General features: G+C 34.7%; 1 protein-coding gene across 3 annotated transcripts in view; it reads left to right on the forward strand.

Moving 5' to 3' along the window:
• The window catches only part of PRKCI (protein kinase C iota), a 54,344-nt gene that overhangs the window by 6,492 nt on the left and 34,337 nt on the right, over positions 1–13,515 (forward strand). For all 3 annotated transcript variants that reach the window (XM_090273769.1, XM_090273787.1, XM_090273778.1), the window contains 2 exons: positions 2,449–2,570; positions 13,366–13,455. In XM_090273769.1, the coding sequence (XP_090129895.1) occupies positions 2,449–2,570; positions 13,366–13,455 (212 nt within the window). The remainder of the gene's footprint in view (positions 1–2,448; positions 2,571–13,365; positions 13,456–13,515) is intronic.

Consider the following 13,515-nt stretch of genomic DNA (forward strand, 5'->3'; position numbering starts at 1 on the left):
TGTTTTTCATAGGTCTTGCACATTTCCTGTTAACTTTATTCTTAGATATTTTATAATTCTGTTGCTCTTATAAATTTCTGTTGCTTTTATTCCATTTTATTATATATGCCACCTTATTCTATTAATTTCTTAGTTAACTGTCTTAGAATTAACAGGTAATGTCATCTGCAAATAACAGTTTTGCCTCTTCCTTTTTGTATGTCTTATTTATTTTTCTTGTCTTACCCATATGAATAGATTTTCTAGACTTGAATTTTAGCAGTGATCAATTATTTAATGAAATATGATCAATAGTTAGAAAAATGTAATAAATTCTCTTCCAAGATACCCAGTCTCCTTTTTGCTTTTGAAGTATGTTAAAGAGCATAGGAGCTGACTTGTAAGATGTACTCACAGGTTCCAAGAACAGTGATATGTGTTTTAAACGTATTTTTATTTAATTTTCCCAGCCGTATTCAGAGGTAGATATCATTATCTCTATTTTATGCATGATAACATTGAAGTTTAGTAAGCGACAATACAAAGCTGTGTCTTACCCTTCAGAGAAATTTCTCTTTTCCCTTTTACAATATTGGTGGGGCTTTATTAGGATTACTTTTTTGTTTTATTGTCAGACTCATATTTCACAGTTTTGAACCAATTTTCTATCTCCTTGATTATTAAAGAAGAAAGTTGTTTTATGGCTTTGTATGATTAACAATTAATTTGAGGGGTGATACTTTGAGATTGTATGAATATTCTATTCCTTCAAAACTTTTTACTCAGTGGTTTTACCATCCATGGCTAATCCTGCCTAAATCTATTATATTGGTGATTTCAAATAAAACTTTTATTTCTAATTATACATTTAGGAGAAAAGCTTATGTTTAGGTAGCAGAAGGGCTGAATGTGCTTCTTTTAGTTTATTTCTAAAAGCAATTAGTTCTAAGGAAGAACTTTAGAGTCTGTGTTCTAGAACATAGGAACATAATGCTTAAAGTGGTTTGTCTTCTGAAGCCCAATAGCAAAATTAAAAATACTTTTTTCTTTTTTAAAAAATTCAGCTAAAACTGTATCTGAATTTGTCTTTTTGGGAATCGTCATAGTGAAGCAGGCTATTCTGTTTAAGACCAGTGGTAGGAAGTAATTTATGCTAACACTGAAGTTAAAACAAGGAAAAAAAATGTTTTCATGCATAATTTGTTTTATATCTTTAAAATGTAATATCTTTATTTTGCAGCTCATTTTTAGCTTTGGTATGATGAGAAGGATCTGGTGATTATGGAATGTATGAACATGATGTTTTCCCAGTTCCTTAGAGCAGTGTTTATATAAAACTCCCTTAAATGTTTTAGTTCCTGGAACTTAAGGAGTGGCAGTTGATAAAGCACAACTCCTTTACTGAGTCTCTTCAGGAAGTATGCACTTACATTTTCTAAGGATTACACAGATGTTTTAGAAGTATTTGTATGTTCTGCCCTGGCTAGGTGGCTCAGTTGGTTGGAGCGTTATCCTGTGCACCAAAAGGTTGTGGGTTCTATTCCCAGTCAGGGCATATACTAGGTTGCAGGGTGGCTCCGTGGTGGGGGTTGTATGGGATGCAACTGATCAGTGTTTCTCTCTCACATCGATGTTTCTCTGTCTTTTTCTCTTTCCATTCCTTTCTCTAAAATCAATAAACATATCCTCAGGTGAAGATTAAAAATATTTGTTTTAGTTTGTAAAAAAAAAAAAAAATTAACATTAAAAAATTTATATGTTCTGGTAAACATTTCTTAGCTCTTGAAAAATAAGATTTTTGAAAATTCCCCATTGTTCATAGACATGCATACCTATGTGTTAATTTTAACCCCACGTGGACCTTAATAAAGTCATAATTTGAGGATGTCTGCTCATACTGATTTTTCCCCTTTGCTTTCAAAAATGATAATGTCACACTTATTCTTTGCCAAAGACTTAATCTAAAATACATTTCTCCCAGCCCTCACCCCCTCAAACTAATAACCGTGAGAGTGTTTGTGTTGGGAATGATGGGATCAAGTGGAGGATAGGAATTAGAACCAGATTACCGAGAGTCTTCAATACCGCGAAGAGCTGGAATTACAGATTTAGGAGACCCCTACGTAGAGATAATAGTTAAAACATTGAATGTGAAGTAGGTTTCAGAGAGAGAGCAAGAGAGAGAGAGAGAATGAATGAATGAATGAATGAATGAATATGAGAGTGGCTATAAAAAATGTCTTGTGATTGAAGGCAAAAGGAGACTACCATCCGTTAGGGCAGTTAGGTGGAGATTTAATTTTCCTACCAACTTAATTTTTACTTTGCAGCATTAGTTCACTGGAAGCAATACATGTTGATGCACTCACAAAAATAGCTGACATCCGTCAAATTCTCAGGCATTCGCTAATAGGTAGAGTGTTACTTGTTTTAGTCACTATCCAACTCAAAACTCCCTTTCTTTTTCAGGGATATCATGATAACACATTTTGAACCTTCCATCTCCTTTGAGGGCCTTTGCAATGAGGTTCGAGACATGTGTTCTTTTGATAATGAACAGCTTTTCACCATGAAATGGATCGATGAGGAAGGTGAGTGGTAAAGAGAGGGCAGCAAGTGTAAGCATTTAAGATATTCTCTGTCAGTTGTTTTTAAAATATAATAAAAGTCCTAATTTATTCAAGGGGGGAAAAGGTACACTAGAAATTCGATGCCATTCTTATTTTTAAGAATTTAAATTGAAAGACTACCAGAGTACCATATTTTTTTTTGTCCTTTTTGCCCTAAAATATAGTGAAATTAGTGTGACCTTTTTTCTAGCAATAAGGTAAACATGTCATCAAATAGTATTACATTTTACTTCAGTTTTGAATATGTGTTGTCTTATATTTTAAGAGACCTTCAATTATTCAACAGTATTACTGAATATTACTTTAAAGAAAATGTTATGGAATAAAAGTGATTGCAACAGACATTTCAAAGATGGTGGCAGAAACTCCATACCTTAATGACTTGTACTCAGAAAGCATTTATTGAATGTCTGTGTGCAAAATAATAGGTATTTTCTACCCCCGGACTCACAGTCTCATAGGGAGGTAGACATGTGAACAACAAATATGGTAAGTTCAACATAAATGCATAGGGGCCTTGGAATACAAAAGAAGCAGCATCTAATATGCCTGAAATATCTGTGATACTTGAACTAAACCATAACAAAGAGTAAAAGTTTTTGAATTGGAGGAGGTGAGGGGAAAACCATTTACAATGAAGAGTAAGATATAAAAAGGCACAGAGGTATGAAGAACATGGTATGTGGGGGAGAGCAATAATTTACTAAATCTAAAGTGTCGGGAGTGGTGAGGTGTGGACTTGAGCTAGGTCCTTGCTACTCAAAGTGTGGTCTGTGAAACTTACTAGAAAGGGAGTCTCAGGCCCCATCACAAGCCACTGAATCAGAATCTTCATTTTAACATGTTATATAGGTGAGTTGCATGAATATTAAAGGTTGAGAAGTATGGAACCCTGAAGGCTTTGCAAATGTTAGACTTTATTTTACATGATGGAATGTCATTGAAGTGTAGTTAAAAGATACCCTAAATATACTAGTTTTCTCTTAATTATAATGTGAATGGAATTTCATTTTAAGAAATGTCATTATAATATTTAGTTCAATATTTGTGTCATTTCTATGTTCCCTGATATGAAGAGCCCTGGAAAGATGGTATCCTAGCTTTAAGCTATAGTTAAGTTCAAACCCATTTTCATTTTTTTTAAAATTATTTATTTGTTTATTTATTTATTTATTTTATTTTTAAAGAGGGGAAAAGGGAAAGAGAGGGAGAGAAGCATCACTGTGTGGTTGTCTCTCACTCGCTCCCCTAACTGGGGACCTGACGTGCAACCTAGTCATGTGCCCTGACTGGGAATCGGACCAGCGACACTTGGCTCTCAGGCCGACGCTCAATCCACTGAGCCACAGCAGCCAGGGCTCCTATTTTCATTTTTTAAAGACATTTTAAAAGTTTCTCTGAAGTAATCTATGTTCACTGTTCAGAGGAAAAACTAGTACAGATGTTTATGAAATTTAAATGTCTTTGCTCTTTTGCTTCTCTCCTCCCTCACCAATCGCAGTCCTAAAAGAGGAAACCACTGGTAACAGTTTAATATATATATATCCTTCTAGATATTTTCAACACATATACAAATATGCTTATTTCTATGCATTATTAAGAAGCACACCTTTTATAAACACAAAGATTATATCATACAAAAACCATCAACCAGTATATTCCTTTTACATTTTGTATTGGATATCTTTTCATTTCTTTGTGCATCAACTTGCACCATTACCTTTTTTAACACTGCATAGTATTTGATAGTATAGATGTTTAATGATATATTTATTTGATCCCTTATGGATGGACATTTGGACTATTTCCAATTTTTCACTACGTTGAGCAGTATATAACAAACATTTTTATATGTAATTTTGTGCTGTCGTATGGGACTGTCTGTGTAGCAAATTCACCGAATATGCACATCATAAATTTTTTAGGTAGTGACAATTTGCTGTTAAAAAAAGTTAAACCAATTTATACCACGACTACATTGCCCTCACCATCCTCAGTTATTATAAGTCCTTGGCCTTTTTTTTTTTTTTAGGTTTTATTTATTTATTTTTAGAGAGAGGGGAAGGGAGAGAGAAAGAGAAGGAGAGAAACTGTGGTTGCTTCTCTTGTGTCCCTGACTGGGAATCGAACTGATGACACTTTGGTTTGCAAGCTGGTGCTTAATCCACTGAGCCACACCAGCCAGGGTTATTTTTTGAAATCTAATAAGGGAAATGCTAGCTTGGTATTTTAAATTTTGTAATATTTAAGAATAAAACTGCATATCTTTATCTTTTCAACCACTTTTTGACCTGTTCTATCACAAGGTTAGTTTAAATATTGTTAATTAGAAATGGTGTGGATGTCTTACAGTATGTCTTTAGCCTGAAAATGAGACTATATAATTTAGCATAGTGTATAGAATATAGTTAGTATCAATAAACTGAATCTTACCATGAGCCATTGTTATTTTCACTTTAATTCTGTTCTGATCATTTCATGCTGTTTCTTTGTCATTTAGAGGTTTCACAATCAGTAGTTTTCAAATTGTAGTGTGCATAGGAATCACTAGATAATGCATTTTATTTAAAAAATTGATTTAGAGACAATCCATTAAAATATCTTATAGTACCCTTACACTTAGTATTATCTTTGCCTGGAGAGTTCTGTTCCCAGATTGGCACATGGCTGTCTCTTTGTCATTCAAGTCTTAACTGAAGTGTCATGTCCTCTAAGAAGGCTTTTACCCCTATTCACTTTGTGTCTTATTTGTAAGATAGAATGTAAGCTCCACGAGATCTTGTCTTTCACTGTGGAACTCCCGTGCCTAGAGTAGTACTTAATAATAATATGCACAAAAAATTTTGAGTTGTATGAAATTCTAATATCAAGCCTTTCCACAGTATAGTTTTATGTCTGTTATTGGAGATTAAAGCATTAGGAATGGCAGTGAATTCTATTTTTTCTTAACAGTTGCATATTTTAATTAACAGATTCACATATTAAATTAAATTAATTATTTGATGAAATAGTCTTATCCTTTTATACTGCACTTCATAGTTTTTCTCTCTAAATAGCTATTAAGTGTCCTAATTTTCTGGGAGAAAACAACAATACTATAGCTTTTGCCTCATTCGAGTAAAAGGTTAAGCTTTCACGAACATTAAAATGACAACAAACTCACAGCTATCAACAATTGAATCTAAAAGATAAAAACAAAATCCAACTAAGCAAACCAGAATAGGAACAGAATCATAGGTATGGGGATCATTTGGAGGGTTATCAGCTGGGTGGGGGAAGGGGGAGAAATGGGGAAATGGTGCAGGGATTAAGAAGCATAATTGGTTGGTACAAAATAGACAGGGAGACATTAAGAATAATATAGGAAAGGGAGAAGCCAAAGAACTTGTATGCATGACCCATGGACATGAACTAAGGTGGGGGGGGGGATTACTGGAGGGCAGGGGTTACTGGGCAGAGAGTAGCAAAGGGAAAAAAAAATTGGGACTACTGTAACAACATAATCAATAAAATATACTTTTTAAAAAAGGTTAAAATTTCCATTAAGGTCTGTAGATTCCCTTCTTACCCTGGTCAATTCTGATACCAACCTTTTCTTAAATTTAGGCATATAGAGCCAGTAGTTATTATTTAAGTTCCTTGCAATTATTTTTCAGTTGTAATTTTGTCCTTTGTTTTTAGCCATATAGGCATTTTTCTAGGATCAGTGGAAGACAGAACTATAATTTTATTTCTCTGGTTTATGACAAACACTGTTCTAAAAGCTAAACTTTTTGTTGTGGGATTTTATATTAGACCACATAAAGATCATAAGCTTACTTGTAACATTTCTTTAAACAGATTTATAACAGCTATCCTTTTTCCTTGTGTTCAAAACCAGTTTTACTGATTTGTTTTGATGTATATGTGGGAAAGCTGGTTTGCTTCATGTAATTAAAAGTTTTAGAATGAATAGTATTATATAACAATCATACTCCCCCCTTTCTCATATGCTGTGAGAGTGTGAGGCAGAAAATGATAATGTGACTTTTTAGTTTACCATATTTTAATTGTGGCCATTTTTCCTTAAGAATGTACTTTTTATATTTACAACCTAACAGTATTTTCTAAATTTCTAATTTATTCAGGGTCTGATTACCTGGTTTAAATTTAACCGTGTTTCTTTTCTGTCATTTCTCTTTTACTAGAAAGTAGCCTTTGGATATTTTTTTTTCATTAAAGTTTTTGTTAAGAACAATGCAGGCTTTTAATAAAAATATTGACTTGTGTGAAGGAAAAAGTAACTGGGAATCCTCAGATCCCCAGAAGTAGCTGCTATAAACAAATTGATAATGTCTATTTCCATGAATACACAACTAGAAGGGACAGAGTAACAATTTTTTTATCTTAATAGACTTATATTGTACAAGCTGTTATTTAACCTGCTTTTTCACTTAACATCTTGTGGATATGTTTTCATATTATTGCTTGTAAATTTATCTTGTTTCTCTTAAATGTTGTGTGGTATTACATAACCTGGTTGTATCCTAATTTATACCAATTCCCTTTTGATGGGTATTGGATTTTTTGTAATTTAACTATCAAAAATACTGGTACAAAGAATATCTTTGTGTATATATTTTGGGCCTACCTGTACTGCATTATCCCTAGGGTAAATTCCCTGAAATGGTATGCGTCCAAAAATATTGTACCTTTGTTATACTTTCACCACTAACATATGTGAAGTTCTTTTTTACACCCAGTAAAAGACGATGTGAGGAAAAATTTTGAAAATGATTTGCAGAGAGTGGGAGAGGGTATTATTTGTATATAGCTCTTTATTTTCGTGTCCTTTTAATTTCAGTAGGTTAGGTTCATGGAAATTTAAAATGAATGTATGCATTCTTTGCCATGAAGAATATGGAGTTTTTCTGAATTCTAGGAGGTGAAACTTCTGAGCTTGCATTCTAAAATTGATGTGTTCATCATAGGGGAGGAAATTGAGTGCCAAGATGTACCAAGACCATACTTAGGATGGTTAAGGAACATACTTCTTTTATGTGATATTTTCTAAAGATCTTTAGTCCGGTGTATTTTAGCTGGTGTGTTAAGAACTAAAAGAGTAAATCATTCTTCATACCTTTTCTTTATCACCTCACACTGTATGCTAACTGTGGTAATCATGTCATTGAGAGGAAAACTTTTTGACTGTATAGTCAGTGCTATTTCAGTTACTTTGATAGCAGTATTATGGCTCCAACCCTGAAAATTAAAAAGTGAAAATCAGCATCAATAAGAAAAACCATCTAAGTACCCATGAACAGATCTCGTTTGGTAACTCTTATTTTCTTTCTGTTTCCTTTAACATTTCTTGCAGTGGAAGCTTACTAGTGATGAATTCTTACGGCTTTTTCATGTCTTTATTTCATCTTTTTCTTAAATGGCTTTATTGGGTGATGGGCACACAATTTGATTATGTGTCATCGAATTGTCCACTGGAAACCTATATAATGTAGTTAACCAATGTCACCCCAATGAATTTAATTTAAACATTAAAAAATAAAATGGCTTTATGGAGGCTTGATTGACATGCAACAAACTATACATTTAAAAGTGTACAATATGGTGAGTTTTGACACCCTGGAAATCATCACCACACGCAAGATATGGAACGTATCCATTACCCCAAATGTTTCCTGTGCTTTGCAATTCCTCACTCCTACCCCATCCTCCCATGCAACTACTGATCTGCTTTCTCTTGCTGTAGATGAGTGTGGATTTGCTAGAGTTTTATAGGAGCAAAATCATATAGCATATACTCATTTTTTTTATGGTTGAGCTTTCACTCAGCATAATTATTAATATATGGGTTGAGTGTATTAGTTTATTTCTTTTTATTGCTGACTAGTATTTCATCATGTGGCTGTACCACAATTTGTGTATTCATTCATCTGTTGATGGACATCAAGGTTGTTTCCACTTTTTGGCTATTACAAATGAAAGTGCTCTGGCAATCGTAAGTTTTGGGATGAATATATGTTATATGGTAGGTGTGTGTGCTTGTTTTCTCTAAAATAGGAAAAGAAAATTTTGGAAAAGAGATGAGGTGTGATACTGCACCGCAAGCACATTCTCAGGCAGATGGTTTTTAGAAAGGAGGTTATATGGAAGTTATGGATCTGGAAATTAGTACCTTTTTAAAACTGTCTATGTCTTGTAGTCCCTGGGAAGTCTTCCAGCACTCCCAGGCATAGAGTGTCCCACGCAGAAGACAGCTTGCTTAGAAAAGTCCCCAAGTACTTCTCTTAGTTCTGGCCTCTGCCCCTCCTCTGTGCTCTAGACATTGTGCCCAGTAATTTCTGGTTGCTACCATTTATACCCTAAGCTGTGTAGATGCCTGAGAGGCAAAAGGATCAGATTAAAGCTGCCTTGGGAGAAACCCCTTGCAGATGTGGGTGGGGCTGGGTTGGGAGATGAGGCAGGAGAGGCTGTAGGAGCCTTATGGGGTACTGGAGCTCCCAGACTCCAACTTATGATCTGGTTTTGGGGAAGATCTGCCCTTCTTTTGAGCATCCCCATCTCCAGTTGCATTGTATCCTTTCCCAAACGATTCTTTTAGTCATCCCTTCAACCCAGGCAACCACTGATCTGCTTTCTGTCACTATTCCACATATATAAATGACAAAGTATAGTGTTTTCTTCTTTAAAAAGTAGTTATTTATTTATTTATTTTAGAGAAAGGGGGAGGGAGGGAGAAAGAGGGAGAGGAACATTGATTGGTTGCCTCTCGCATGCACTCCACCCAGGGACTGAATCCGCAACCTAGGTATATGCCCTGACCAGGAATCGAACTGGCAACCTTTTGCTTTGTGGGATGACGCCCAACCAACTGAGCCACACCAGTCAGGGCAACAAATTATAGTGTTTTTATGTGCTTTAAAATTCATATAAATGCTATTATTCAGCACATAATTCTGAAATTTCCTTTTTTCATTGGGCATTATCTCTTGACTTTGATTCATGAGGAATGAGAATTAGAATATTCCTTTTTTTAAATTCTCTTTATTGTAGTGAAATATACTTAACATAAAATTTACCATTTTCACCTTTTTTACGTGTACAAAGCAATGGCATTAAGCACAATTATCTGGTTTTGCAACCGTCCCCACTACCCATTCCCAGAACTTTTTCATCATCCAAACAAAAATTACCCATTAAACAATAACTCCTCATACCTGACTCCTCATCCCTTCTCTTCTAGCTCCTGGTAACCTCTCTTATATTTACTGTCTCTATGAATTTCTCTTTCTGTGAATTTGTCTCTAGGTCATCTTTAATTTTGAAAGATAGTTTTCCCAGGTGCATAATTTTAGGTTGACTTTTTTAGAAATTCAGTACACTCTCTTCTAGCTTGCATTGTTTCTAATACAAAACTTGCTGTGAACTTCATCTTTGTTCTTCTCAATGTGATGTGTCTCTTTGGCCACTTTTAAGAATTTTTCTCTTTATCACTGGTTTTAAGCAACTTGATAATGATAATCTTACTTTAGTATTCTTCATGTTTCTTGTCTTGACATTTGTTGAGCTTGTTGGATCCATAGGTTTATATTTTTTATCTAATTTGGAAAAATTTTGGCCATTATCTCTTCAAAATTTTTTTTTCTATTGCCATACTCCTCCTTCATAGAGTCTAGTTATGAGTATATTAGGCTTCTTGACGTTATCATAAAGCTCAGTAATGCTCTGTTCATGCTTTTTCTCTGCATTTTATTTTGGATACTTTTATTGTTGTGATTCAAATTCACTAATCTTTTCTTCTGCAATGTCTAATCTGCCATTAATCCTATCTGGTGTATTTTTCATTTTAGACGTGACCATTTTTCTAGATGTTCCATTTGGGTCTTTTTAAATATCTTCCATGTTTACTTAACATGCTTCATATTGCTAGCTTCTTAGACATATTGGATAAAATTATAATAATTTTTAATGTCCATGTCTACAGATTCTTTGTTCTGTGTCAATTCAGGGTCAATTTCACTTGATTGCTTTCGTTCCTGTTACGGGTCATTTTTCTGCTTCTTCACATGCCTGATTATATTTTATTAGATTCTGGACATTGTGACTTTTGCCTTATTGGGTGTTGAATATATTTGTTTTCTTATAAATGTTTTTGAGCTTTGTTCTGCGATGCATTTAAGTTACTTGGGAACAGTTAATTCTTTGTTGTTTGATTTTCAATATATTGAACCGTTTTTAAATTTTATTTTGTCTAGTTTTCTTGTTTTAGGTGGAGGGTTAACTCCATTTCCTATTACTTCATTTCCTTCAGAAGTGGAAGTTAAGGAACAGCTTGATAGGATAGCATGTGCTTCTGTAACCACTATTTCCACCTCCCAGAGAAAAGGAAGAAGCCAGAAATCCATTACTATTGTGATAGGGCCCAATGTTGAAAGGATTACCACATAAATACCATACATAGTGTTCTTGGAAAATTTTTACAAATCTGTATTTTAATCAAGGGAACCCTTTAGAATAGGGAGTGCAGTGACTTTCGCAAGTAGTATATAGTGTTCTGAATCCAGTGTCCTAAGGCAGTGGGGAAGTTCCAGTAGGAACAGACACTGATTCTGTAAATCTGTGGCCGACTCAGACATCAGGGAGAGGCATTTGGTGGTACGGTCTCAGTCAAATGTTAAAGGTTACCAACTTTCCTCTTAGGCTACGTTGATTCTTTTAAAGGTAGGGCACTGAATTCAGTCATATGTTGAAATAACTAATATAACTAGAGTTATGTATGTGTTTCATGTTCTGTATATTGTCAGGTCATCTCATAAATAATTGGATTTTACGTATTTACCAAACACTTTGAGGTCCAATGCTCTGATTTGCTTCTTTCCTTTTATAGGTGAGAAGAAAATGTAGATACACTGAAAAAAATAGATCAGTTCTTCTGGCTAATATACAGATTTCATTATCTTGAAATTCGTTGAACTGAACAGATCTCACCTTGGGTGTATGCCTGTTTAAGGTGTGAATTCAGATTTTACTAATAGCGTGGACTTTAAGAAATAGCTTTTCCTTTCATTTTTGCTTCGAGATAACTCTCTGTGGAATGTTTTACTTCTGAGTAATGTGTCCTGCTTTGTCAGGCATTAAACAGTTGACCCAAAAAGATAATGCTTGAACCAAGGACGTTCAACCCAATAAAAACAAAATAGATGTGAATATATGTAATGTTAGTTATTAACGCTTAACTCTTTATTTCCACACTTGCTCGTGGTTATTCAAAAGTATCAGTCTCTGGGCAAAAAATTAAAAGTAGGTACAGGTTTCAACCAACAACAAGTAGATACTGGTCTGGCAAAAAGACAATGTCTTACAAACAGGAAAAACTCATTTTTTAAAATACGGTTATAAAGATACTTTAACAATAGTTAATTCCATTTATGGCTTTTGATCAAAGTGCAATAATAAAAGCCATACGCATGATGGATCAGGCATACTATGAGTCATCTTAAATATGTGATCTTTAGATTCCTGTCATGCTTACAATGTAGGTAATAGCCCTCTTTTTACATAGGAGAAAATTGAAGGTCAAAGAAGTAATTTTGCATAAGTTGCACAGAGAGATGAGATCTGGAGCCTGGGAGAGAGCCTGGCTGCAAAGGACTGCAGTACACCTCCTTGAGAGATTTTCGATGCTTCTTGGGTGGGAGAGAGATTTTTGAGAGGGATACTCAAATATACCTTTGCCTGAGAAGAGCCTGTGGAAGGAAAGCCAAAGTAACACTGGAACTAATGAAGACTAACAGAACAACACCAGGAGAAGATAGAAGGAAGTAGGGATTCAGTGGCCAAGTTAGAAAACAAAACAGAAACTCATTTCTTGGAGACAGCAGGACAGGAGATGACTTCATTTTTCTCTTTCAAGTACTAGACCAAGTTCTCTGCTGAGAGTGATTGAGGTTTGGACAGGGTTGGTGGCATCTAGTGTGTGGAAACGTTTGGTGTAACCACAGGAATGACCAAAAGAATGGCAGTGGTGAGGACCCAGCTCAGGCCCTAACTATGTACAAAGTGACGTTTTCATCCAAGAATGCCATCCTATGAAGGGATGTGTCATCTCATTGACTGCCACGGATGACTCAGTTTTTTGGCTGGTTGACTAAGGCGGGGGGTGGGGGGTTCTTCCTTCCCCTCTCTGTGTGTAAGCTTGTTAAATCTATACATTTACACTTAAAAGCTCAAATAGGACTGCTCTTCAGTCTCGAGTACTTTGTTAGCCACACTTCCTTTCTGTGAGTCTCTTGAGCAGGCTTCAGGTGAAAGGAAGAATTTGACAAAATGAGTACGTGGAGACTTCTAATAGCCCATATGTGGAAACAGAACTACTTTCACTTTCTCTTTTAAAGAAACAGGGAGCAGAAAGCTTGTCCCTGGCCATAAGTCATATTGCAGTAGCAATCTAAAATGTGGTCAATGGTATATTCTGTTTGCTATACTTTGAATATGTACATTATTAAATGGTTTTATATGTAAAAATTGGTTATCTACAAATCTCACTATACTTTGTAGAAATAGAAGTGGAAGTTCTACTACCTACTTTAGAAAATAGAATTGTCCAAATAAATATCTAGAGATTTTTCCTTGTTAACTATTTCTCTGTGTACATATATGCAATTTTTTTCCTCAAGATTTTATGTAACAAATTGTTTACTAATCATCACATTTAGAGGATTTAAAAAGTGAGCTTTACTTTGCTTTTTATATTTTGTAGGCGATCCGTGTACAGTATCATCTCAGTTGGAGTTAGAAGAAGCCTTTAGGCTTTATGAGCTAAACAAGGATTCTGAACTCCTGATTCATGGTAAAGGAGTAATCACTTCTTACTCTTCTAGAGTAATAATTTTTTAAAAAACCTATATTT

The sequence above is a fragment of the Furipterus horrens genome, unplaced genomic scaffold (assembly GCF_987537825.1).
Source record: "Furipterus horrens unplaced genomic scaffold, mFurHor1.1.pri manual_scaffold_1, whole genome shotgun sequence".
Taxonomy (NCBI): domain Eukaryota; kingdom Metazoa; phylum Chordata; class Mammalia; order Chiroptera; family Furipteridae; genus Furipterus; species Furipterus horrens.